The sequence below is a fragment of the Oculina patagonica genome, chromosome 1 (genome assembly GCF_052425735.1).
Source record: "Oculina patagonica isolate OP01 chromosome 1, crgOcupat, whole genome shotgun sequence".
Classification (NCBI taxonomy): domain Eukaryota; kingdom Metazoa; phylum Cnidaria; class Anthozoa; order Scleractinia; family Oculinidae; genus Oculina; species Oculina patagonica.
In genome coordinates, this window is record NC_135758.1 from 6,640,333 (window position 1) to 6,666,493 (window position 26,161).

Below are 26,161 nucleotides of genomic sequence, written 5' to 3' on the forward strand. Positions count from 1 at the left end.
TGGAGCTTCATGTCTGCTGACTTCAGGTGTCTTCGGATAACAAACGGCAACAAATTCGTCTCGAATACGAGTAGCTGCGAAAACGTTCTGAGTAGATTGCCTGCTTTAAACCGTAACGGGACCAAATTTTTCAACAACCGAATGCATATTTAAGGGCAGCTTTTCTATAACCATTTTCATGTAGAGTTACCACGTGACGTAACTAGTTATAAGCAATAGACAATTTTTTAATTATTGTAGCAAACACATTAGGTAACAAGTGTGATATCACCATTATAGCTAGGCTTTAATAATTGACATTTATGATGGCTTTATAGTCTAATAAAGGAAGTGTGAATGCAGGGTTTTGCTGTCTTTAATCATTATACACTCTTTCCATTTGCATGGAATTTTCCGTGAGAATTTTTCGACAAATGGAACAGTGCAAATCTTCCCATCACGTAAGCGGAATGGAAAGGGCTGTTCCTTTTGTTTTGAAAATCCCGTTTTGATAGAACTGCGAAGAGCCTGGGTCCGAAAAAAACATGGCGATCGAAGGTGAAACTTTTCCACATTATCTTCCTTCTTCATGAAGCCTTGAAGAAAATTCAAGGGAAAAACCCTCGTTCTTTAAGAAGAAACGACCTCTATCTACACTCGTCAGGAATTTTTGAAAGTTGAATCGATTTAACAGGTAAATTTTATAAGTGTCATCGCACGTGTGTCATTGGCCGTTTTTATACTAGAGACGTTACCGTCATGGCAGCGTCATGGCACGCGATGACACGCGTGTCATTGTCCGCTGTCATAATGCGTGTAATGGCACGCGTGTCATAACACGCGTGCCATCGCACGCGTGCCAATGCACGCTTGTCATGGCACGCGTGTCATGAGTCATAGTGCGTGTGTCATAACACGCGTGTCATGGCACACGTGTCATCGCACACGTGCCATGACACGCGTGTCATGGCACGCGTGTCATCGGACGCGTGTCATCGCACGCGTGTCATTGCACGCGTGTCATCGCACGCGTGTCATCGCACGCGTGTCATTGCACGCGTGTCATTGCACGCGTGTCATTGCACGCGTGTCATCGCACGCGTGTCATTGCACGCCTGTCATCGCACGCGTGTCATTGTACGCATGTCATTGCACGCGTGTAATCGCACGCGTGTCATCGCACGCGTGTCATTGCACGCGTGTCATGGCACGCGTGTCATGGCACGCGTGTCATCGCACGCGTGTCATCGCACGCGTGTCATCGCACGCGTGTCATCGCACGCGTGTCATCGCACGCGTGTCATTGCACGCGTGTCATTGCACGCGTGTCATTGCACGCGTGTCATCGCACGCGTGTCATTGCACGCCTGTCATCGCACGCGTGTCATTGTACGCATGTCATTGCACGCGTGTAATCGCACGCGTGTCATTGCACGCGTGTCATGGCACGCGTGTCATGGCACGCGTGTCATGGCACGCGTGTCATCGCACGCGTGTCATCGCACGCGTGTCGTCGCACGCGTGTCATTGCACGCGTGTCATTGCACACGTGTCATTGCACGCGTGTCATCGCACGCGTGTCATCGCATGCGTGTCATTGCACGCGTGTCATTTAACGCGTGTCATCGCACGCGTGTCATTGCACGCGTGTCATCGCACGCGTGTCATTGCACGCGTGTCATGGCACGCGTGTCATGGCACGCGTGTCATTGCACGCGTGTCATTGCACGCGTGTCATCGCACGCGTGTCAATTCACGCGTGTTATCGCACGCGTGTCATCGCACGCGTGTCATTGCACGCGTGTCATCGCACGCGTGTCATCGCACGCGTCATCGCACGCGTGTCATTGCACGCGTGTCATCGCACGCGTGTCATCGCACGCGTGTCATTGCACGCGTGTCATCGCACGCGTGTCAATTCACGCGTGTTATCGCACGCGTGTCATGGCACGCGTGTCATTGTACGCGTGTCATTGCACGCGTGTCATCGCACGCGTGTCAATTCACGCGTGTTATCGCACGCGTGTCATCGCACGCGTGTCATTGCACGCGTGTCATCGCACGCGTGTCATAATACGCCTGTCATTGCACGCAATCATCACACGCGTGTCATCGCACGCTTGTCATTGGCCGTTTTTATACTAGAGACGTTACCCGTGTGGACGAGCTTCGGCAAAAATTTTGTTGGGACCGTGGAGCATTTTTCCAATTGGGGGGGGGGGGGGGGGTTGTGACTAGTGACTTGAAGTAGGGGGCTTTAGAGACTCTTCTCTTAGTAAGTCTTTTTTTTTTCGGAAATATTGGGTGGGGGTTCAGCCCCCGAGTACCCCCCCGGCTCCGCGGTCCCTTACACTGAGCATGATTGGCCTGGCCAGACTTGGAAAACTTAGAACACTTACAAGTCCGATGACTCACTTCCAGCAGAAAGGAATGACATGAATATGAAGTGGTAGAAACTTATAACTTAAATAATTGCTAAACTTTCCTACTTGCACATTTACTTTTACCAGTGTAAAAAGATCCTATCGTCTTCAGAACATCTTCGCAAATCATTGTGAATTTTTGCCGAAAAGCGGAGCTCCACATATTTTTATTTTACCGTTCAGTGATGCCGTTTTCAGGGTTGAGAATTTTTTATTAGTTTGCGCAGCAAAAAAAAAAAACAGCAAACGTACCTATGCGTACGGACGTATAGCCTCCCACGCAGTCGCTCTTAGGGGCCATCGTCTTTCACTCCTCCCCACAATCGCCCCTAAGAACGACTGTGTAGGAGGCTAACGGACGTACGATTACGTATTATTTCTCTTAGTTTACAAAATTCCCTTAGGTAGGAAGCTTCGCTTTTAATTAGAAGAAATTAGATGCCGATCATTTAAGGAAATCAATTTGCTATTAAAAGAAAAAAGTGGGGAGAACATCTTTCACAATCATTTATTTTTATTTGCACCACAAGCTTATCTACAGTTTCCCCTTGGAACCATTTCTCGACGTCAAATTCGCTTGAACATTATTGGAAGGTAAACCTAAAATTAAACCGGAAAACCAAAAATTTGAAGTACCTTTTTTCAGTCTAAGAAATCATTCGGGTTTTGGGAAAAAATCAAATTAAAGAAAACTTTTATGTGCAGCAAGCAAGTTCATCTTATGATGCAACACATTTTTCTTCTTCTGGAACTGTTTTCTACAAAGTGTCTTTCTAGCAAGAATGACCTGAACCTGTTTACGGACCCGATACACAACTTGTAAAATAGGAAGTGTTAAATATTTTCTTTTCCAAAATTACTGTTCTTAAAGTTTATGTGCATGAGTTAGATAAAGAATAATTTCTGGTCGTTAAAAAAGCGCCAAGGAGTCTACAGCAAAAGCACCCATGTATTTCACTCCAGAGTAACATGACGTCTTAGAAGTCTTTTGGGCGAATCTTCATCTCAGACCTCTTCACAGAGTAATAACTTGATTTCCAGTGGTACCATGTTACTCCTTTTGTAGTGATCTTTCCAGCATGGTATTCGCCATTGAGGTTTGCCTTATGGCAAGTGTTGTGCCACCAGGCGCTTTTATAAAACACGACACAGTTGTAGGATGAAAACCTGTCATTATCGCGATCCTTGGTGGAAAATGCTGCGCCGCGATCGCCTCCTAAAGAATCACCAGCAGTTCCTGTGGAAGGACAAAACCGACAGCGGAAAATTGGTGAATTAAACGCGATACAGTAAAAACCCATGAGTAAGAACCTAACATTAAAGAACATGTTAGGCTAAAATTTACAAATTAGACCCCATTTTTAAAAGAACATATTAAGCCTCAAATTTAGAAAGGTCTAGAAACAGGTTCTTATTTTCTAAAATCGATTTAAAATGTTTACTCTTGGGAAATACGTTTGGACAAAGCATTACTGTGCATGTATATCATGCCATATTTCAAATGATTAGTGCTTCATTTTTACATAAGCAACTTTTATACAAGGAATAGGCCGAATGTCACTTAAAGTTCTATTAGCATCAATGTAACTTTTCTTCAGAAAAAAGGACCTTTTTATAACCTGAATAGCCTTAATCTGTGTTAACTACCATTTATATAAGAACCTGTTTAGGCTAATAAACCTGGAAAAAATGGGTTGTTACTCGCGGGTTTTTACTGTATACCGCGTTTAGCGTGTATAATGGATGAGCAGATATACGCACTAGAGATTGAGAGTTCCCAAGAGAGGACAACCAAAAAGTAACCTGGGTGTGAAGTATAAATGTGACTTGAAAATTGCAAGTGCAGTAGCTTATCTAGTAACGTGCCAGTTTTGGGCTTGTCAACTGCAACGTTTGGACCAGGGCTGTAACTAGCAAGAGGCAAGACGAGGCACTTGCCTTGTCCAAATTTTTACCCAAAATTAAAAACAAAATATCTTTTGTTGGAAAAATAATCCCCAGTTGAACAAGATTGATTTTTCTCAAGAAATACCTCATGAAAAATGTCTCTGAAAGAGTTTCGTAGTTTCTAGATTTCAAAATTTTCTGGAGGGAATGCCCCCGGAACCCAATAGCAAGACCTTGCCTCGTCTATGTCAAAGGTCTGGTTACGGCCCGAGAAATCTAAATATAGGATAGGTACTCCAAAGATTGAAAAACTGTGTTCAGCCACCTTTAGTCGAGTATGACGAGATAAAACCCACCTGAATAACTTCCCAAACTAAGCCTGTATTTATTTGTCTCATTTGCTACAGCAAACGAGTTGTATTCTGCAAAAGCTGTTTTTCCAGGGACGTCTTCCAAGTCAACACGAAGCTTGTTACTGCTGCTTACAGTCAGGCGGTTAATCTTGTCCAGTCCAAGCCAAAACTCGCCGCTCAGATTGCCAAAGCCTCGTTTGTAGTCATCCCAACCACGGTAGAAATCTACAGAGCCATCCAGTCTCTTCTGAAACACCGTCCATCCTCCACCGGCTGTTTTCTGATCACAGAAGACTTCAAATTCTCCCAAACCGTCAGGATCGATTTTGTGCACTCCACTGATCTTGTCACCGGACTGGTAAACTTCGGCACAGTTCCGCTTATAAACTACAAAAAAAAAATTATTGCAAAATACAATCTACTTTTATTAAGATTTTTTTCTGATCGTTTTCCCGCGGGATATACTTCGGTCAAATGTTGGGTCGAGTTGGAGGCAATTTATTCAAACTGCTTTTCAGTGATTCCCTTTTCAGAATAAATTCTAATTTTTCTATTATTTCGGCTACAAGCGAGGCTTCTGAGCATTGAAACAGTGCATAAAGCTTCAAAAAACTTTCTTACAAACCTTTTCCACACGGGCCGCCAGTTTGATTTCCCGGCTTTATTTCTCTGATTTCTTCTTTAAGTTCGGCCAGCTGTTCTTTCATTTCAGAAAACATATTTTCAATTTTCCTGGTGTGGTTTGGTTCAGCATAGTAACTGTTGTAGATAACATTACACTGCGAAGCATTCCTTATGTTGTTGTCAGCTATATCAGGAAATAAAAGTTTAGTGATATAAATCAAAATGTACTTGGTGTTCTATTAGGCGCGTTTACACGACACAAAAACTTAGGTACAGACTCGTCAAAAAGTTAGTCCGTTCCCGTCAAAATTTGGTCCGCACCTAATCATTTTTGTAGAGAAACAGTTAAATCAAAACGGGGCCATAGGCGCCTATGGCCCTGTTTTGATTTGACTGTTTCCCTACAAAAGTGATAAGGTGCGGACCAAATTTTGACGGGTACGGACCAATTTTCTGACGAGTCCGTACCTAAATTTTTCTGTCGTGTAAACGCGCCTTTTTTCACATTATTCTTAAGGTTAACAATCGAGGCTACTATACCACTAGTGATACAGTCTGAAAACATCAGTATCAAACTCGACCAAGTATTGAATAAAGTGAGTTTTTTACCCACCCGGGCCGCCAGTTTGGTTTTCTTTCATCTCTCTGATTTCTTCTTTTATTTCGACCAGCTGTTGCTTAACTTCAGAAACAATACTTTCGATTTTCTTGGCGTTTGGTCCCGCGTAGAAGCTGTTGTAAGTAGTATATAAAATATGAGCGGGAGATCTGTATGGGCATTTACAATGGCGAGCCGTTAGGCGAGCCATTGTAAATGACCATACAGATCGGACGCGAATATTTTATTCTACTTGTGAAATGAAAACAATAATTTGAATGCAAAGTATTGTTATGTGAATCAGTAGAGATCTGTATCAAAAGTTAATGAATACTAATTAGCTGAGCAGGAGTTTGTATCAAAAGTTAATTCTCTTGTTTGATTTGTATTGGGGTTTACAGTTGTGTAGATGTGATCTGAATACTGTGCTGGGATTGGTTTGCACCCTCATGAATAGTTAATGAATTTTACAATTGTTATTATTGACATTACATAGCGAAGCTTTCTTCGTTTCGTTGTCATTCTTCGTGGGTTTCGTGGTCAGATTTGGGTTTGCAAGTGCCGCTACAAAATAACCCAACAGCATAGCGTTGAAGAAATATTTCATCGCGGTTCGATGGTTGCAAAATTCGTTATTATTGATCAAAAACTGCAAAGATATGATGACTCCACAAGGTTTAGGAAGTGATATGTTCTTTGAGCTTCCAAAACAAGATTTTTCCCGTGAGACTAATTCCATTTTAAGAACGTGTTTATCTGAAAACATCAATCAAATATCTCCACATTTCCCCAGAATGTCACTGAAGCGAGCTTCGTGCTAAGTTTATGAGGCTATTAAAGGAACATTATAAGTGAACTTCCACTAAATTAAATAAAGCAATTCACTTACAAATATTGAAAAAACCAGTTTAAATCACGCTTCACTAGAAACAGAGTGCAGTAAATCAAAGATTATAAAAGTTAATTGCGGTAAGACTAACTTGAAGTTCATCATGGTGAAGATTTCGTCAAAAGTCCCCAAAATAATACAATGCAAATCAAAACACTTTTTCGTGGCAACCCGTCCGCCATTTTGAAATTCTCTCACTTGACCGTGAGGTAATCTGGGTTCTAAACTATTTTGCTGGTACCCAGGCTCAACGCAGCTCACAATCATGAAAACAAAATGGAGGGACGTTCGAAACGTTACAAGAAGATCGATTTTTTGGGCGAAGGACAGGTATAAAGCGATCGAGTAAGGTCTTGCTTTTAGGTTAAAAGTTTACTATTCTTACAGTGATTATTTGTATTGGGTAGTTCGCGACAGTTTACAAAGCTGAAGACCAGGAAACTCACACAATTGTAGCAGTAAAGAAGGTAAGATTTAGACCCTGTCTTCGTGTTCTGGTGCACAAAAAGTAAATGACAAGACCGAACAATACTGTTAAGACTGCTAAACTGGTTTACTGAAGCTTAGTTTGTCTTATATACGTTATATTATAAGAACTTTAAAGTATCAGGAACTCGTCAGGCAATGTATATGTTGTGGTTCAATTTTATATTTGGTTTAAAATTTTTCAAACCAGTTTGATTTTTATTTTTCATTGTCTTATGTTCATCATCATAATCTGAAACAAAGGGAAATAAAATTCAAACTGGTTTAAAAAAGTTTAAACCAAAGATAAAATTAAACCACAACATATACATGTCAGTATATAGCAGTATAACAAAATTTATGTACATAGCAGTCAACTATGATACAACTTTAATAGATGGAGAAATATACCGGTAAGTTGAATAAGAATTACCTAAACTAGAAAATAGTGAAATTGGAAGAATTCATTCTGTTAATTGTAATACTTAGTGGTAGTTCAAATGTTTCAAAAGTTTGAAGGTCCTGCACAATTACAAGGCTCTCATTTTCTTACAAATAGGAAATCTCTGAAATCTGATCTCCCAGATCCTATGCCCTTTGGTAAACAGTGGAACCTCGATATAATGAAGGGCCAAGGGACTGGCAAAATTTGTTTGCTATAACGAGGTCTCGTTATATCGAGGTACTTTCTGATACATTTTACTATTACTGGGGCGAAGAATAGACCATTTTAAGGTTACCAACGCCATTTTGCCAAGGGTGCAAAACTAATGGTGCAAGCGCAAAAGTTACAGTAAATGTATGGGAAAAATCAGGAGTTTGATGCTCGATAACTTGAGAAAAGATTGACATTCTGCAATGTTTATGAATTACGAAGTAAGGCTACCCAGCAAAAGATTTTGACAATTAAATTTGAAGTGTTCAGGATAACTGAGAAGCGAGAAATCATATTTTTAGTTTTTCATAGAGATAAATGTATGGAAATAAAAATCTTAATTTGCGGCTTTCTTCGTGAGACTTAATTTCTCAAGTTTGTTCGGCAAATTCTTTCAACTGGTTTCTTTAGTTTGTAATTATAGAAATTGCAGAATGTTGACCTTCAGTCAAATTATTGAGGATAAAACTCTCGACTTTTTCCATACATTTACTATAAACTTTGCGCTCGCCCCAGTAGTTTTGCACCTCCTGCAATATGGCGTCGGTAACCTTGAAATAGTCTATATTGTTCGTTATATCGAGAACTTCGCTATATAGAGGTTCGTTAAATCAAGGTTCCACTGTAATAAGGAGGCAGCGTGGCATAATGGTTAGGGTTCTGGACTTGTAATTCGGTGGTCCCAGCTTCAAATCCTCTTTCCTGTTCCGTTGAACAAAGAACAAGCCACACAGAGGTCGACAATCGCATTTAATGATAATATATAGCAATTTGATCTAAAAATTTATACAAAATAAATAAAACTACGTTAGTGCTAGCTAACAACATAACTTGAACGTACAAATCTTGTAGAAAACTTACAAAAAATCATGATAAAACTGTTTACAACTTACTTTTAATGTTGCCTCTGTATGGCGTTAACTGTGGTACTGATTTTTGGCTGTTTATAAACACTGATTGTTTATAACTGGTTAGCATAACTGGTTAGCACTGAGTTTTCTTAACAACTGAACTAAAAAACGGTTCATTACGCTACTTAAACGAGTTCATACGTGATCGATCACACGCGACTGTGTGTCGACTGTATTTTTCAAACTAGTGTGCACGCAACATAAACTGTAACAATGCGCGCGCCTAATAACAACTTTTATCACCAAAACATTCCCTGCCACTAGATGTTTTTTTTTTTGGTGGTCGCGAATTCAACTCCACATTGCTTTGTAAATAGCCAATTGGTTAGCCTCCTGCCAGTGGGATTTAAAACAAGTTTTCTGTTTGATTTTATTGTATTTTTTTCCCTTGTATTTTACAGGTGTAAGTGTCCTCAATTAGCACAGTAGTGCTAAATAAATTGACACTTGAATAAAGTGATTATTTTTTATTTTTTCCACTATCCATAACTTATGGAATAGTGATTGCGTATGGGATGTGATAGCACTAGGAGGTTCAACTATATTTCACAACGACATAGGCCTACATGTATGTTTTCTTAATATAGCCTGTTGTATTCCTTTACAGATTAAACTTGGACAGAGGAGCGAAGCAAAAGATGGTTAGTGACTAGCAAGTTTTGAATTAAAAAAAAAAGAAAGAATAATATTTTGATTGAGTCATAGTGTGTAGTGTCTCTTTATATTTTTGGGTCTTACTATATGAGAAGTGAAGAAGTGTATACCAGTTATATTGTACAGCAATGAATAAAGCGACATACTTTATATAAAAATATTTAATATATACTTAAATTTGTACCTCACAGGAATTAACAGGACTGCATTGCGTGAAATCAAGCTTTTGCAGGAACTGAAGCATCCTAACATTATAGGGGTAAGTATTATGGAGATCTAGCTGTCAAGTATTCTAGAGATAATAGACATTTTGAAACTCAAAACCTTTTTCTTTCTGTATCAACTGTTGTGTTACATCTACACTGTAAGTGAAAGATTGAAATCACATTGGAAAACATTTTGACTCCATATGTATATAAATTATGCAGTTCTTTACCAACCATGTGTTGTGTCTTGTGGGGTAGATCAGTCAATAATGGTTTAAGGTGACTCGATCGAAATAAATGACGTGCTGTATGCCTGTCAAAAATTTCTAATAACTTCACCATTTCTGACTCGATTTCCCTGAAACTTTCGCATTTTACTCGAAATGTATCAAAGAATAATATGCACGTCAATAATTTGCATAGTAGTAAAATTGCGTTAGTAAAATGCAAAAGTTTCAGGGAAATCGAGTCAGAAATGGTGAAGTTATAATAAATTTTTGACTGGCATAAAGCACGTCATTTATTTTGATTGAGTCACCTTAACAAACATGCTTACAGAGGTTTCGATACAATAGTTATTACAGTAATTAACTAAGGTGCGCACATGGCATGCATGCACATATAGTAACAACAAAGCTGCAGACCAATATGTGCGGCATGGCATCATGGTGTTGTGTGATATAAGTAAAACAGAACTTTCTGAACAGTTTGGATCAGCTCATTCTCAAAAGTCTGTTCCTGGCTTGTGTCATAATAAGTTTCATTGATGAATCATTAAATTATTCATTTGCAGTCTAACATAATTTGATTGTCTTTTTCTCCCAGCTTGTTGATGTGTTTGGTCACAAATCCAACATCAGTCTTGTCTTTGACTTTATGGAGACAGATCTTGAGGTGAACATGTACCAAGTACTTAGTAGTGATTAAGACCCCAGAATGCTTAATTTGCATTTTTCACAAAATATGTGACCCTCCATATGAAAAGGGGGCTTAACGTAATTTCTCTCAAACGCGTTTAAACGCAGCGTTTGAAACGCATTTGAAACGGGTGTCAAACAGTTTCAAACAGATCTCAAACGCGTTTCAAACACCTTTTGAATTTAGAGCGTTTCAAATGCAGAAAACGCATTTAATAGGGTTTGAAATGCCAAATTATTTGAGCATAATCATTACTGAACGTAGGAGGTAGACAGCATTGTTTATGACAGTTTCCCAATAGTAATTTTTGGAACGGTTTCACAGAACATCCCAGTAACAAATCGAAACAAAATATGACGTCTACCCGTGTTGGAAGCTCGGCGAAAAGTTTGTTTTTGACTGGACTGGAAGCCTTTCTGCAGCCCTTTTGCTTTCAAATGGCTGACATTCTGCAGAATGTTTTTGTTGCATAAATTAGTTATTTTCCAGCCCTATCCCCCACCAGGGGGCAAGGAACTAAGAGAATTAGTTATTTTTGTTTCTCTGTGTTAGGTTATAATAAAGGACACAAGTCTTGTATTAAGTCCAGCAAACATAAAAAGTTACATCATCATGACATTACAAGGTCTGGAATATCTTCACATGAACTGGATACTTCACAGAGTAAGTAAACAGAGTAAGTGATGTGTAATGTACATGTACTCTTGACCTTGGCCTTGCACCCAAGGGAGGGGGGGGGGGTACTCAGGCTTGGTAACGACAGGGAATGTTCGAAGGATTTTTTTTAGTTTGAAGTATTTGATTCCGCGATTATTTTGGGTTGAAAAATTTGGCAAGTATTTTTTTGGGTGACTTGATTTAGATAGGGGATTTTTTTGGGTATTAAAAATGAACTGAAGTGCCTTGGTGCGGCCTTGGCGTATTTATGGTATGATGAATAAACAAAACGAGTGTTCTTTGTGTTATGTTATTGCCCCTCCTGGCAATTTAGGGGTAATTTGACAAGGGATTTTTTGGGGGGTTATTTTTGGTCCAAGGATTTTTTTGGGTAATGTCGGAAGACTTAGGGATTTTTTTGGGTCCTGAGTTTTGCCTCCATTCGATCACCCCCCTCATTTACAAGCTGGAATACCGCCCTGTGGCCTTGCAACATAAAATAACTACTAACTGTTTTCTCATTAATAAATAATTTATTATGATATCATTCCTCAGGATTTAAAACCAAACAACTTATTGATTGACGATAAAGGAGTGTTGAAGATTGGTGATTTTGGACTTGCTAGATCTTTTGGAAGTCCAACAAAGGTTTATACACATCAAGTGGTGACAAGGTCAGAATGAAGAATAATTGATTATTGCCAACGAGACAGCCGAGCCAAGAGGCGAGGCTGTCGAGGCGGCAGAATCATAGAGCTGTGTGCGTATGAGTGTATAGGCAGAGAAAATCTTAAGTTCTGCATAAGGGACTTTTTTTTAAACCCCATATTTGGGTTGTATTGTTCTTCCCAACTGGTTCCCAGTCTCTCACTCCTTGCTAGAGAGCAAATGACCAAAATGGCGTCCACGCGGCTCGCTGTTAAAATTTTCAATGTGGTCATTCATCATTCTATGGCTGTATATGAAGTGGAGATTTTAGAAAAACTAGTTACAATAGTTTTATACTGTATAGCAGAACTACATGTGAACAAAATATTAAATGGGAGGTGCTGAGGCCTAATGTTTAGTGTGCTGGATTGGGGATCAAGCCATTCGGGTTTCAGCCCTGGCTTGCTTCACTGTGTTGTGTTCTTGGGAAAGACACTTTACTCTAACAGTGCCTCTCTCCACCCAGCCATGGGTACATGTTCCAGCAAGTTTTTAAAATTAACGCTGGGGGTCACCCTGCGATGGACTAGCATTCCATCCAGAGGGTAGTACTGAAAATTACTCATAGACTGTGCTGCCTTTGTAATTACATCTGCAAATGGTTATACATTCTAGTCTTCTCAGAAAAGGACGATAAACCATAGGTCCCGTCTCCCGTATCTTCATTCTTATCACAGGGGACATTAAAGAACCCACACACTAATCGCAAAGAGTAGGGCACGAAGCTCCTGGTGTTGTTGTCTGGCCTTGTGTAGTAAATTACAGTTTGTGTACAGCGCATTTGAACATATATATATGAAAAATGCGCTATATAAATTCATTATCATTATCATTATAGACGCTTAATGCTACTGAAACAAGGATACAGTCTGGCAGTAAAGAACACTTGCCTTTTTTCGACTATTTTGCTTGTTTACAAGCAAATAGGAGATTAGGAGTGATGTGGGCAAAATTTGGAACATTCTTGTCTACTCTCAAGGGACTTTTTTAATTTCTCAAGGGACTGTTTTAATTTCTCAAGGGAGTTCTTTCCGCTTAGTGGGCGATGAAAGGGTCTCTTATTATTATTGCGTCAACACTTTCGATCTCGTGTTAAAGACGTGACTTGTCACATATTCCGCTGTAGGTGATGAAAGGGTCTCTCATTAGTATTGCGTAAACAATTGCGATCTCGTGTTAAAAACGTGACTTGTCACATGTATAATATAAACGTTATATAACAGTTATTTTTATGCGTGAGTATCTCAAATGAGATATGACACAACTAATCGAGAATGTGAGTGGTTCAGTGTTTCACAGTCTAAAGCGTTGTACTAGTACAAGCGTCTCACTCACTGAAGCCGGGCGCTAATATTTAACCTAAAATGATTAAGAACGGAAATTATCTTTTCTTTCACAAACTATTCGTCGAATACACTCCCTTTGTTCGTCTTTAAATGTTTTGTGAACAAAACTCTTGAGAGATTTTCTAAAACCTAGAAGAACTCGCTTTCTACTTCATTCCTCAACCTGCGCTCAACACCCGCCATGATAACAATTGTTTTTGTCTACGTGCGATATTTTTGGACCGGAAATTCGACTTGAACTCCATTAGCCGCTGTGGGTGATGAAAGGGTATCTCATTAGTATTGCGTCAACACTTGTTATCTCGTGTTAAAAACGTGACTTGTCACATGTATAAACGTTATATAATTAAGCTTTAAGGCCAAACATTAAAGCGCAGTTAATGGAGCGAGACGCCCGTGGCCCCTGCAGGGTCGTTAATGTTTATTTTGATTGTGTAATGTAACGCAATGAAACTAGTTGTATCGCTTGTTACTGTAACCTAGTTCGAAATTTGTAAATTGGAGATCGCAATGGCTCGTCCACGTGGCAAAAAACCAAATGGCCGTCGTCCTCGCCGTGCTGAGAACGAGAACTTGGCTCAACTCACCTCCGAAGTACTTCGCCTTCGTCTCCAAGCGTTGAACCTTCCTATTACAGGAAACAAAGCGCAAATGGTCAAGCGTTTAAAAGCCGCTTTACCACCACAGCAAGCTCTGATGGAGAACCCTGGTCGTGTTCGCAAACGCAAAGCGAACACTCGCGTGGTACGTGAGCGCCGTGACAAACAGCCGAATCCAAACAATCAACCAGACGAACGCGATCCTACAAGGACTGGCACCGTCGACGAGGCTGACAACGATTTTTCCTCAGTTAGCTCGGCGGAGGACATTGAAGATCCGCTGGATATCGACGACCCTTTGGCGGAGATAGCTTTGGAAGAAACCCAGCCTGCGCCTTTTACGGCATCGCAGTTGGCCACCATCCGCGAGACAGTGCAACGATCCATCGCAGAAGCACTGCAACAATCGCCTCCCCAGCCGCACCATGGCCTTGCCGTGTCGCCATCCCTTGTTCCACCACGTCGACCTGGCGCCGCTACTCCACTTGGCCTCCAAAATCCAGTGGATAAAAGTACAGAGGAAAAAATCTTGCGGGGTGAGTACCTCGATTTTACTGTTTTACTCCCCGACTCGCTAAACCAGCCCCAGGTCCCCGAGCTTCAGGTTAGATTTGATGATTCGGGCCCAGGCTCCTCGAACATGACCATGGTCCGTAAGCGGAAACCAGTGATCGACACCTTTCACAAGTGGTTAGACGCTTACACCACATACATGTTAGTCCTTGTCACAGCCTACCCTCGCCGTTCTTTGGAACTACTAAAGTACCAACAAACTATAAGCTGTGCGGCTACCAAATTTAAAGGTCTGTCCTGGCTCACCTACGACGAACAATTCCGTAAACGAGCCGCACAGGACTTAACTATCAACTGGGGCCAGGTAGACCTTGAACTTTGGACAGTGACATTTTCGGGCTTAGCTAAGCCACACTGTCCTATCTGCTCTAGCCCGCACCACAACCAGAGCGACTGCCCGAGTGCCAACCCTTCCCGCGAATCCCGCCAGCAGACAAAGAGTGGACCAGTGTGCTTCCGGTTCAACCGCACCTCTGGGTGTACCACCAGCTCCTGCCAGTTCCCGCATGTCTGCCGTCGCTGCTATTCCAACAGCCACTCTATCCTCAACTGTCCAAGAAGCATCAGCAGGAAGGACCACAGCAGCCAGCGATACCAGAGCTCCATTCATGGCGGAAGCAGCAAAAGATAAAGTACACCTCCTGGCCAAGCAGAAGACACCTAATGTATCCACCCCGATTAATGTTAATGTTTTAGAAAGGGAATTATCCCTACATCCCGATCGTAATTTTGTTACTAGTTTAATTAATGGTTTACGCTATGGCACACATGTCGGCTATACCGGTCCTGAAAAATCCCGGGTATCCCGTAATCTCATTTCCGCTAACCAGCACCCTGAGGTGGTTTCTTCAAACCTTTCTAAGGAGATTAACCTTGGGCGGGTAGCGGGCCCTTTCAACTCCCCACCCCTCCCTAACCTCCAATGTCACCCGGTGGGTGTGGTGCCTAAAAAACATTCCTCTGAATGGCGTACTATCTATCACCTTTCTTATCCCGAGGGCGACAGCATTAACGACCATATCCCCAAGGATCCCTACAGCCTCCAATATGTTCGGGTAGACGATGCTATTCGCATCCTTAAGTCCCTGGGCCCGGGTTCTTTCATGGCAAAAACCGATCTAAAATCAGCATTTCGCCTGATCCCTGTCCACCCCGATCATTGGCACCTGTTAGGCATTTATTGGCAGAGCCAATACTTCATCGACTTATACCTCCCCTTTGGGCTTCGCAGTGCTCCGTTTCTCTTTAACCAATTGTCTGAGGGTCTGGAGTGGATCTTAAAACATAACTATGGTTTAAAAAACGTCATTCACATTTTAGATGACTTTTTTATTGCCGAGCCATCCCGGGTACAATGTTTGTCCAGCTTCGCTACCCTATTACGCCTGTTTATGTCGGTTCAAGCCCCCGCTGTCGCGTCCAAGACCCTGGGCCCCTCCCAAGTTCTAGAATTCATGGGTATTGAGCTTGACAGCACTCTTATGGAGGCCCGTCTCCCCGAAGATAAGCTTCTCCGCGCCCGGGAATTGTTAAATTCTTTCGATAGTCGCCGCTCTGTGCGCTTGATTGAGCTCCAATCACTCATTGGAACCCTTCAATTCGCCTGCAAAGCGGTTGTCCCAGGGCGAACTTTCTTGCAACGTATAATAGATCTTACTAGGGGTGTACACAACCGTTTTCATCATATTCGTCTAAACAAGGAATTCTTCAAGGACCTTATTATGTGGAAAGCCTTCCTTGCGGGATGGAATGGTCGCTCTTTTTTCTTAGACTCCACAGTCACCCCGTCCCCAGACATGAACTTATATACCGATGCTTCGGGTACTGTTGGCTTTGGGGGATATTTCAATGGGAAATGGTTCCAAGGAAAGTGGCTCCCCCATATGCAACTTAACAAGGACCGGGGCATAAGCATCGAATGGCAGGAACTTTTCCCCATAGTCGTGGCATGCGCGATATGGTTCCCATATTTTTCCGGGAAGCGGATTCAGTTCTGGTGCGACAACGAATCAGTCGTTGCCATTTTGAACTCGGGTCGCTCCAAAGCCCCCCGCATCATGGACCTTCTTCGGTTCCTTGTCCTTATATCTATGAAGCATAACTTCTATGTCAGGGCCCGCCATGTCCCAGGGGTCTCCAATGAGATTGCTGATGCTCTCTCACGTTTTCAGGTTTCTCGTTTCCGGGCAGCAGCTCCAACAGCCGAGCACACCCCCTGCACCATCCCGCCTTCGCTCATGACCCTTTAAAAGACGAAGTCATGTTGTATGCGAACTGGGGCCTGGCATGGACTACTAACCGTACGTACGCCTCTGGGGAAAGACACTTTCTTCAATTTTGTCTCATGAACAGATTAGTCTCTAGTGAGGGGGACATTCTTCCAGCATCTGAGGGCACCCTTATATATTTTTCCTCTTATCTGGCGAGAAAGGTTAAACACAGCACCATAAGGCTTTATTTGGCGGCGGTACGGAATCTTCACATTTCCTGCGGGTATGGCGACCCTCTCCAGGGAAAACTATTATTGAAAAAAGTTCTTAGGGGTATCCTTCGCTTCCAGGGCCGCTCCCGTATCCTCCGCCAGCCGGTTTCCCCAGGGGTTTTACTCGCTATACGTCCCATTTTACGTTCTTGGTTAGGGGAACAGGATTTTTCTATGATTTGGGCAGCTTTTACACTTGCATTCTTTTGTTTTCTTCGTTGTAGCGAGTTTACCTGTCAAGGGGTATCTAAGTTTCGCCCTTTATTTGACCTATCAGCCGACTGTGTGTCATTCTCCCCCTCTCTGGCCAGCCCGCAGCAGATGTCTATTCTTCTTAAGTCATCCAAGACCGACAATTTTCGGGAAGGTCACCGGCTTTTACTTGCATGCTCACCATCACCGTTATGCGCGGTGTCCGCCATGCGTTCTTATTTTTTATCTGCGCGCCCTCGGGGTCCACTATTTGCTTTTCAGTCAGGCCGCTACCTTACTAGGTCAGCGGTCGTTAACCTTCTTCGGGACGCAGCCCGTTACGCCGGTCTCCCTTACAAATCCCTTAAGGGGCACAGTTTTCGGATCGGCGCGGCCTCTACAGCAGCTGCTGCCGGCTTGCCAGATTGGTTAATTAAAGTTCTTGGTAGATGGTCTTCAGACTGCTATCAACTATATATTAGAACACCTCAAAACGTTTTACTTTCCGCTGCGCCGCGAATGGCCAGCGTTTCTTTCTGTTAAGTTTGTGCTATATTTGCTTGGGGGGATACCTGCTTCGCAGCTATCAGTGGCGGTTAAGTCTCGCAGCGACTTCCCCAAGCTTCGTTTTCGCTATTTTAGTGGCGCTATTTTACGCTCTTATGCCTCTTCTTGTCCGATCCAGCACGTGCCGGCGGAGTCGGCTCGTTGTGCTGGGGAGATAAGTAAGGCTTGACAACTGTCTACACTCTAGCACGATGCTGACCGGAGGTCAGCTCGTAGTGCCGTTTAGAGTTAGACTTCTAGGGCGCGTAAGCTTTTGGCCTTGCCGACTTGTCCGATCCAGCGCGGGTTTTACCGCTGGGGAGATAAGTTTGGCTTTTGGTCACGCAACGGAAGTTCGTCTGTCACGCCGATTGCGGAGCGGTGTTCCCCCCTTTACGCCATATACGGTGTGGTTTTGTGTCTGATTATTTAAGTATTTTAAAGTAAAACTTCGTAGGAACTGTGACATTAATTAAGCTTTAAGGCCAAACATTAAAGCGCAGTTAATGGAGCGAGACGCCCGTGGCCCCTGCAGGGTCGTTAATGTTTATTTTGATTGTGTAATGTAACGCAATGAAACTGTACGCTTTTCTTGTCTCGAAAGGACAATGATTACAATGGCCGTTTAGATACAAATGTTGCAACACTGTCTAGCACAATTATATCATGCATTTTGTGTGGCTAGTCTTTTAAATATCTCTATTCATGTCTCATTTGGGCCTGCATGGGATCCTTGCTTTCCATGGTACACTATTTGCCATTGGCCTAAATCCAGACAACTGTCTGGCTATAAAAGTTTATAGAATGAACTTTAGCATCATTCGCTAGTTGTATCGCTTGTTACTGTAACCTAGTTCGAAATTTGTAAATCCCACCCTCCCTCCCTTTGGAGGCTTGATTGTTGTTGTAATTAATTGAATAAACTGGGGTTCACCTCTTGCATGACGCTATCGGTTAAGTCTCGCAGCGACTTCCCCAAGCTTCGTTTTCGCTATTTTAGTGGCGCTATTTTACGCTCTTATGCCTCTTCTTGTCCGATCCAGCACGTGCCGGCGGAGTCGGCTCGTAGTGCTGGGGAGATAAGTAAGGCTTGACAACTGTCTACACTCTAGCACGATGCTGACCGGAGGTCAGCTCGTAGTGCCGTTTAGAGTTAGACTTCTAGGGCGCGTAAGCTTTTGGCCTTGCCGACTTGTCCGATCCAGCGCGGGTTTTACCGCTGGGGAGATAAGTTTGGCTTTTGGTCACGCAACGGAAGTTCGTCTGTCACGCCGATTGCGGAGCGGTGTTCCCCCCTTTACGCCATATACGGTGTGGTTTTGTGTCTGATTATTTAAGTATTTTAAAGTAAAACTTCGTAGGAACTGTGACATTAACAATTATTTTTATGCGTGAGTATCTCAAATCCGATATGACACAACTAAGGATTTGAATTCGCGACATTTGATTGCGTTAGTCACGCTTAACACGAGTGAATAATCATTTATTCGCGTTCTCAATTCAAGGGATTTCTTTTCGGTGTGGGTGAACAATGCGTCAGTCAACACTTGAAGGCAACGTATAAGTCGCGCTAATATTTAACCTAAAGGATTTGTTTTCGCAACAATCGATTGCGTTAGTCACGCTAAACACGAGTAAATAATCATTCGCGTTCTCAATTCAAGGGATTTCTTTTCGGTGTGGGTGAACAAAGCGTCAGCCAACACTTGAAGGCAATGTATAAGTCTTTCACAGACTAAAGCGACGCTAATATGTAACCAAGAACGTAAGAACGCAAGTTTGGACTGGTACAAGCGTCTAACACACTAAAGGAGCGCTAATATTTAACCTAAAACGATTAAGAATGCAAATTTGTACTTTTACAAGTCTTTCACATTCGCGACAATCGATTGCGTTAGTCTCGCTAAACACGAGTAAATAATCATTTATTCGCGTTCTTCTTACACCGAGCAGTGAGGCAACATGCTTGTCCCAACTTTCAAGAAACCCTTTTCAGCGATAATATTTATTTATTTTAAAATTCCGCCGTAGCACGGAAAAATGAATGTTTCGCACATTTTATCGGGCAAAAGACGAGAAAAATACGCATAAGACTCACATTACGAGCTGATCGGATGGTTTTTAAAATTTGATTTCTGCAAAGGCTGATTTTGTGTAAGGCTCAGGTCAGTCATTTAAAGGTCGTAGTTTTCGTCACTGGCACGATCGTCTGGCGTCTTTGGTGGTGTGATGTAATACTCTTCGACACCACTGGTGATAGATCACGCTCTTACCGAATCCCAACGGAAGCACCGCCAAATCATCTTTTCTTTCACAAACTATTCGTCGAATACACTCCCTTTGTTCGTCTTTAAATGTTTTGTGAACAAAACTCTTGAGAGATTTTCTAAAACCTAGAAGAACTCGCTTTCTACTTCATTCCTCAACCTGCGCTCAACACCCGCCATGATAACAATTGTTTTTGTCTACGTGCGATATTTTTGGACCGGAAATTCGACTTGAACTCCATTAGCCGCTGTGGGTGATGAAAGGGTATCTCATTAGTATTGCGTCAACACTTGTTATCTCGTGTTAAAAACGTGACTTGTCACATGTATAAACGTTATATAACAATTATTTTTATGCGTGAGTATCTCAAATCCGATATGACACAACTAAGGATTTGTTTTCGCGACATTTGATTGCGTTAGTCACGCTTAACACGAGTGAATAATCATTTATTCGCGTTCTCAATTCAAGGGATTTCTTTTCGGTGTGGGTGAACAATGCGTCAGTCAACACTTGAAGGCAACGTATAAGTCGCGCTAATATTTAACCTAAAGGATTTGTTTTCGCGACAATCGATTGCGTTAGTCACGCTAAACACAAGTAAATAATCATTCGCGTTCTCAATTCAAGGGATTTCTTTTCGGTGTGGGTGAACAAAGCGTCAGCCAACACTTGAAGGCAATGTATAAGTCTTTCACAGACTAAAGCGACGCTAATATGTAACCAAGAACGTAAGAACGCAAGTTTGGACTGGTACAAGCGTCTAACACACTAAAGGAGCGCTAATATTTAACCTAAAACGATTAAGAACGCAAATTTGTACTTTTACAAGTCTTTCACATTCGCGACAATCGATTGCGTTAGTCTCGCTAAACACGAGTAAATAATCATTTATTCGCGTTCTCAATTCTAGGGATTTCTTTTCGGTGTGGGCCGGGGGTGTGGGTATATATGAAGAATGTATTGAACCGCTGAACTGTTTGTTTGCTTTAGTAGGCCGGAATAAGCGTATACGCGACACGAGTACTACAGTATATTCAATGTGTTTTCGATTGGGTTTTCTTTGGCTCCTTAATTTGCGGTTGAGTTTTCTAAACAGCGCGTTGTTGACTTCTAGGTTTCAGTTTTAATTTAGAATGTGATGTGAAAGTGTAAAGTATTCAGGTAAGCTAAGTTATTTTCAAGACTTCCACTCCTAAACAACATGAAAAGCGTCTTTCACCTTTTAGCTAGCCTGCGTAGCTGGCGGTATTTTTGGGTTTTTAAGTGCCCAACAGCAAGCGGCGAAGCCGCGACAACGAGCGGCGCAGCCGCGAGTGGCTTGGAGAGGAGAAGCTGAAATTTCAGCTTCTCCTCCCCAAGCCACTCGCGGCTGCGCCGCTCGTTGTCGCGGCTTCGCCGCTTTCTGTTAGGCACTTAAAAACCCAACAATACCGCCAGCTACGCAGGCTACCCTTTAGCAAAACACTACTCCATACCACAATTGACAGCCAACAGATAGACCATAGCAAAATAGTCGTAGTCTCATAGAGACCTTTGATTAAGCTTGCACTCAGTACTTATTTTTGTCTGTCAGCCAATCTGAGTTGAGCAAGCATCTGTGAATTGCAGCCTTTTAAGTTGAAGTCCACCAGAGGTCATTTTTCTTAGTGCTGATTGACCTAAAGGATCGCAGACCCTGGGGACAGGAATGTATTCTCAGTTTATTTTTCAGAGCTTTATAGTTTAGAATTTATTAATATTTGTCTCATGACAAGTTCTTCTCATGACCTTTTTGGCTATAGGTGGTATCGCTCACCGGAGCTGTTATTTGGAGCAAGAATCTATGGTACAGGTGTTGATATGTGGGCTGTTGGCTGTATACTGGCAGAACTTCTTCTTCGGGTAGGTCATGAACCAAATGCACATTCCAGAAATAATTTTATGTAGTAATTTAAAATTACTACATGTATAAAATTATTTATTTGCAACCTGACTTCAACCTTGCTGACGTCTTTGTTTTTGCATTCTCTAAAGGTTCCTTTCTTGCCTGGAATGTCTGATTTAGATCAACTTAGCAAAATATTTGAAACTTTAGGGACACCATCTGAAGATTCCTGGCCTGTAAGTAATTTTTCTAAACTGATGAGAATAGTCAACAGTAAAACCATTAGGATATTAATTAGTAATAGTAATTGGACTGAATGGAGTACAATTTGTATTGGTAATCAAATGGTGACGAGTGAAATTAGGAAATAATTTCACGCGCGTTTTGTCAAAATACTAATTATTTGCATTTTGACAAAATGCAAGTGAAATTATTTTCCAATTTCACAAGTATACCATTTGATTACATTTTAATATCAGAGGTGACAAATTACGCGTGCAATGGTAGGTTTTTGACTGGTATATTGCATTGCGAACTCCGAGCTTTGAAAATTGAAAGCATACATTTTGCTCAAATTCGCAAGTTTTTTAGTCTTGAGGAAAACCTCTTAGAGATTCCTTTTTGCTGTTTACAAAAAGTTTCAAAGATGAATCAACTTTCAATTTTTTCTCTCATTATGACCGTAGTTTGTCTTGAATGAACTGAAAGCGGGACCCGTGTAAAACGCCTAAAAAATCCGCTCGATGCCATTTATATAATTGGCTTAAGTCTTGAAGTCGTTTTGACGTTTTGAAATATAAAATATCATCAAAAGTTTTATTACATGGTCAAGGCTAGCTGGCTAAGATGAAATTCAAGCAAATATGTACAAAGTTTAAGCTTTAAAACATCTTTTATTACGGACGCCATCTTGCCGCTAACTACGTTGCCATGGCAATTTTATAATTTCACATGTAAAATTATAAATTAACGTTAAAATTTCGCGCCAAAATTAAGGAGTAATTTGTCACCTATGATATTAAGGGAGTAATTGGGCGAGTAATTTTAAAATCGGCTAAGTGTGTAGCACAAGGTCGATTTGAAATTACAAGCTCGATTACTCTTTGAATTGTTTGAGGTCCAACTACTTATTAATCGTATCGAGATCAGGAACTCTTTAAGAAGGTTTTTTGTGTGAAAAAGTCAGAGGATTAATTCAATTGGTTGTACGAAAAGTGGGAAAACAGCAACTGAAGAAAGAACCCATTTAAATGTGCATGATTGATGCGCAAATGGCATAGGTGTCCAATTTCAGGTATCCAATTTGAGTTGTTCAAATATTTGGATACCTGTAATTGGACACCCATGTGAATGTGTGCCAATTACGCGACAAATATGCGCACCCAGAACCAATCAAAATCGAGAATTTTGTTATAGATACGATTATGCTTGAAATTGTACAGCCAGTTAAAAAAATTTTCTGAAGTGTTTGCTACCTTTAGTGAGTTGTCCCTTTCAAAACTTAATAGTACTTTAACTTTTAATAGTATTTTTTTTTATTTGTTAGCAAATCATAAACATATTGGGAGTTTTCATTTGAAATGATATACAACATTCAGGTTTATATTAAGTGGATAAATCTTAAAGAATTTTGACTTGAACTGCCAATTTAGACACAGGTAGCAAAGTGAAAGGACATCATAACCTGTACTGAACATTGTTTATTTGATGTTTGTTGACATATAAAACAATTGTTATGCTAATTGTGCAGAATTTATTTAACTGGTGCTTGGGTCGAAAATTTTGACCCGTGTATAAGTCAAGGGCGATTTTTTGGACTGATTTTTAGGTGAAAAAAGGTTGACTTATACACGGGTAAATACGGTAATTATTCGTATTTCATAATGCTAAATCCTCCTTCCTTCTCTATCCTAGGGTGTAACATCTTTGCCAGACTATGTGGAGTTTAAGAAATTTCCAGGAATTCCCCTGAAGGACATATTTTCTGCAGCGGGTGATGATCTGTTAGATATGCTGGATAGATTGCTGGACTGTAACCCTTCAGGCAGAGTAAATGCAACACAGGTACAGTACAAAAAATGTTCAAAATTAACTCATTGAAGACAAGAGCTTTTTCTCTGGTATTTACATGGCTTAACATCAGTTCAAACCCACCTGGGATGATGATGATGATGTAAGAACCTAGTGGTTTAAGAACAGGCTGCAGAAATTTGCCATTTTTAAACCCCAAAATATAAGAACCTGTTTAGCCAAGCAAATTTCAGCAGGTTCTTATATGTGGGTTATAGAAATTTTTTACGAACATTTTTAACAGAACATCCCAAACTGTATTTACAAATAAAGAAAAGACAGATTCACATAGACTGTAATTGTCTTCTTTGGACCTTGCATGAGGCTTGAAGCAATACAGTTATGAATAAATGCTGCATAATGTAGGACCAAACCCATTTTTTTTCTTCTCGTACAATCAAGAAATTAAGAACCTTATTAAGAACCTGTTTAGCCTAAATTACCAATAACTACCCCCAAATACAAGAACCTATTTTGCCAAACTTAGAAAATTGTAGGTTCTTACACGCGGGTGTTTACTGTAGTAGATTAGTCATTAGTATTATAATATGTTGTTAATTATATTTTCTTTATTCTATTTTATGTAAAACTAGGGAGGGTCATATTGTAAACTGCAGTACTGGGCAACCAGTAAATTTTGTTACCCTCATGAGTAATGTCTTTTGATGACGATGATATTGATGATGATGATGATGATGATGATGATGATGAATATTTATTATTTAACATTATTTTTAGGCTCTCAAGATGCCGTACTGTTCTAACAAGCCGGTACCCACCCCTGGACACTTATTGCCACGCCCTAAAATACCAGGCCCTGCAGCAAGCACGAAAGAGGAGGAAAATTCACTGAAGAGAAAAATAATTGATTCAATGTCTGACACAGGTGATGGTCGTAAAATAACTATTTAGTAGAGATGATAAGCGATTTTTTTAAAATGTTGGTAAATATTTCTAGCAAAGACCACACAGGAGACAGAGGTGAATTTCGGTCCGTCAACAAGCTGGAATAATTTCTTTTAAACGTGCACGCTGTTCAAGAAGTTATTTGCTTACATTTGCTCTTGCCTTTTTTTCTTCAGGTACAATAAGAGCGAAGAAGCTGGTTTTTTAGCTAAAGCACAAGTGAAGCGGCAATTCCCCAGCGTCTGTGTAGCAAGCAGTAAAAACCATCAAGTTTGCATAACAGACCCTCGGTTAAAGATTTTTCATTCCACAGTAACCACTCTGTAAAAGTAGGGAGAAGACGACTGACATGAAAGTTGATGTGCTCTTCAGACAGTGATACAGAGTGTGAATCTTGGATGGCGTTCTCCGCTACAAGGTGGATAAAAATCACAAAAAAGACACTGACATTGTTGCCCATTCAGTCAAAAATCTTGGAATTGCAGGAAAAAAATGAACCTTTCACTTTGAAAAACGTTCGTCAGACATTATGTGTGCCAATTACGCCAATAGGAGTGACCTTGTTTTCTTAGTCCATCGTCTCGGTCCTGCTACGATTAAATTTATATCCTGCTATTTAGTAGCCTGTGTACAGCCAGCCCCTCCCCTCAGGGGGCGGCTGTACACAGGCTAGCTATTTAGACACGAACCATGTCGGCATATAAAGCAATAGCTTACTTACATTATACGTTTCTGAACTAAAAGACGAAGTGATTGGATTGAATAACATTAACAACTACTAGACCTCGTCAATCGCCCCAGGCGTTCCCGTCGTGTTTTCTTTGGTTCTTGTTAGTTCTTCGTTGACTTTTCAATTATTTTATCACAACAGTCAATATTACAAACTGATTTAAAGTGGACACGGCCGGGGCCTGCTCTAAAATGTACTTCTTAGGGATAGGACGATGTCCTGTCCTGTTGCTGACGTCAATTAGCTTGGCTGCGTTGAGTTGCTACTCTTAAAGAATATAAACGATACGAATTTGAATGCTGTTTAAAATGAACATCTTTTGTTAACTGTGCAGCAGAGACGTCGTTGAGTAGTTTTATAAAAAAAAAAAAAAAAAATACCTGAAAAATTTAAAGGCTTATATAATATTTTTGCAACACAGTGTTATACGCACTATGTTTCTTCATTTTCACTTATCAGTCAGCAGAATGAAAATATCACTTAAGAACATAAGGATAGGCAGTTTAAAATGAGTGGGGGAGGGGAGGTACAGTGGCGAGAGCGGGGATGGCGCAGTTGTGAGATCGCTCGCTTACCACCAATGTGGTCCGACTTCGATTCCAGCCGAGGATTTTCTGCGGGTACTCTGGTTTTTCTCCCTACATTTCCAAATTCC

At 41.2% G+C, this 26,161-nt stretch overlaps 4 protein-coding genes across 4 annotated transcripts in view; 2 read left to right on the plus strand and 2 right to left on the minus strand.

Annotated features, from left to right (window-relative positions):
* Nucleotides 1-15,778, minus strand: part of LOC144653546 (tubulin-specific chaperone A-like) — a 74,996-nt gene extending 59,218 nt beyond the window's left edge. Inside the window, exon 1 of the mRNA XM_078513586.1 lies at nt 15,772-15,778. Coding sequence (XP_078369712.1) covers nt 15,772 — 1 coding nt within the window. The 5' untranslated portion in view covers nt 15,773-15,778. The remainder of the gene's footprint in view (nt 1-15,771) is intronic.
* LOC144653246 (fibrinogen-like protein 1) lies at nt 2,901-6,340 on the minus strand. The gene is made up of 4 exons (XM_078513197.1): nt 5,880-6,340; nt 5,268-5,450; nt 4,646-5,029; nt 2,901-3,639 (listed from the first exon to the last, which is right to left on the minus strand). Exons 1-4 carry the CDS (start codon nt 6,073-6,075, stop codon nt 3,380-3,382), a joined length of 1,023 nt encoding a protein of 340 aa, XP_078369323.1. The 5' UTR covers nt 6,076-6,340; the 3' UTR covers nt 2,901-3,379.
* On the plus strand, nt 7,002-25,917 carry LOC144653513 (cyclin-dependent kinase 7-like). The gene is made up of 12 exons (XM_078513510.1): nt 7,002-7,083; nt 7,161-7,220; nt 9,392-9,425; nt 9,630-9,697; nt 10,470-10,538; nt 11,115-11,225; nt 11,775-11,893; nt 21,718-21,817; nt 21,950-22,036; nt 23,715-23,864; nt 24,609-24,756; nt 24,953-25,917. Exons 1-12 carry the CDS (start codon nt 7,030-7,032, stop codon nt 24,982-24,984), a joined length of 1,032 nt encoding a protein of 343 aa, XP_078369636.1. The 5' UTR covers nt 7,002-7,029; the 3' UTR covers nt 24,985-25,917.
* LOC144653473 (uncharacterized) lies at nt 13,747-17,799 on the plus strand. The gene is made up of 2 exons (XM_078513469.1): nt 13,747-14,408; nt 16,617-17,799. The coding sequence occupies exons 1-2, from the start codon at nt 13,784-13,786 to the stop codon at nt 17,660-17,662; spliced, it is 1,671 nt and encodes a 556-aa protein (XP_078369595.1). The 5' UTR covers nt 13,747-13,783; the 3' UTR covers nt 17,663-17,799.
* Nucleotides 25,918-26,161: the final 244 nt, after the last annotated feature.

Coding starts and splice junctions, on each gene's coding strand:
- LOC144653246 (XM_078513197.1), bottom strand. CDS start 6,075: ATGGCTCGCCTAACGGCTCGCCATTGTAAATGCCCATACAGATCTCCC. Junction 5,030..5,267: donor TGGCGGCCCGTGTGGAAAAG/GTTTGTAAGAAA, acceptor TTTTTTTTGTAG/TTTATAAGCGGAACTGTGCC. Junction 3,640..4,645: donor TAGTTTGGGAAGTTATTCAG/GTGGGTTTTATC, acceptor GTCCTTCCACAG/GAACTGCTGGTGATTCTTTA.
- LOC144653513 (XM_078513510.1), top strand. CDS start 7,030: ATGGAGGGACGTTCGAAACGTTACAAGAAGATCGATTTTTTGGGCGAA. Junction 11,226..11,774: donor TGAACTGGATACTTCACAGA/GTAAGTAAACAG, acceptor ATCATTCCTCAG/GATTTAAAACCAAACAACTT. Junction 11,894..21,717: donor ACACATCAAGTGGTGACAAG/GTCAGAATGAAG, acceptor TTTTGGCTATAG/GTGGTATCGCTCACCGGAGC.
- LOC144653473 (XM_078513469.1), top strand. CDS start 13,784: ATGGCTCGTCCACGTGGCAAAAAACCAAATGGCCGTCGTCCTCGCCGT. Junction 14,409..16,616: donor AGAGGAAAAAATCTTGCGGG/GTGAGTACCTCG, acceptor TCACGTTTTCAG/GTTTCTCGTTTCCGGGCAGC.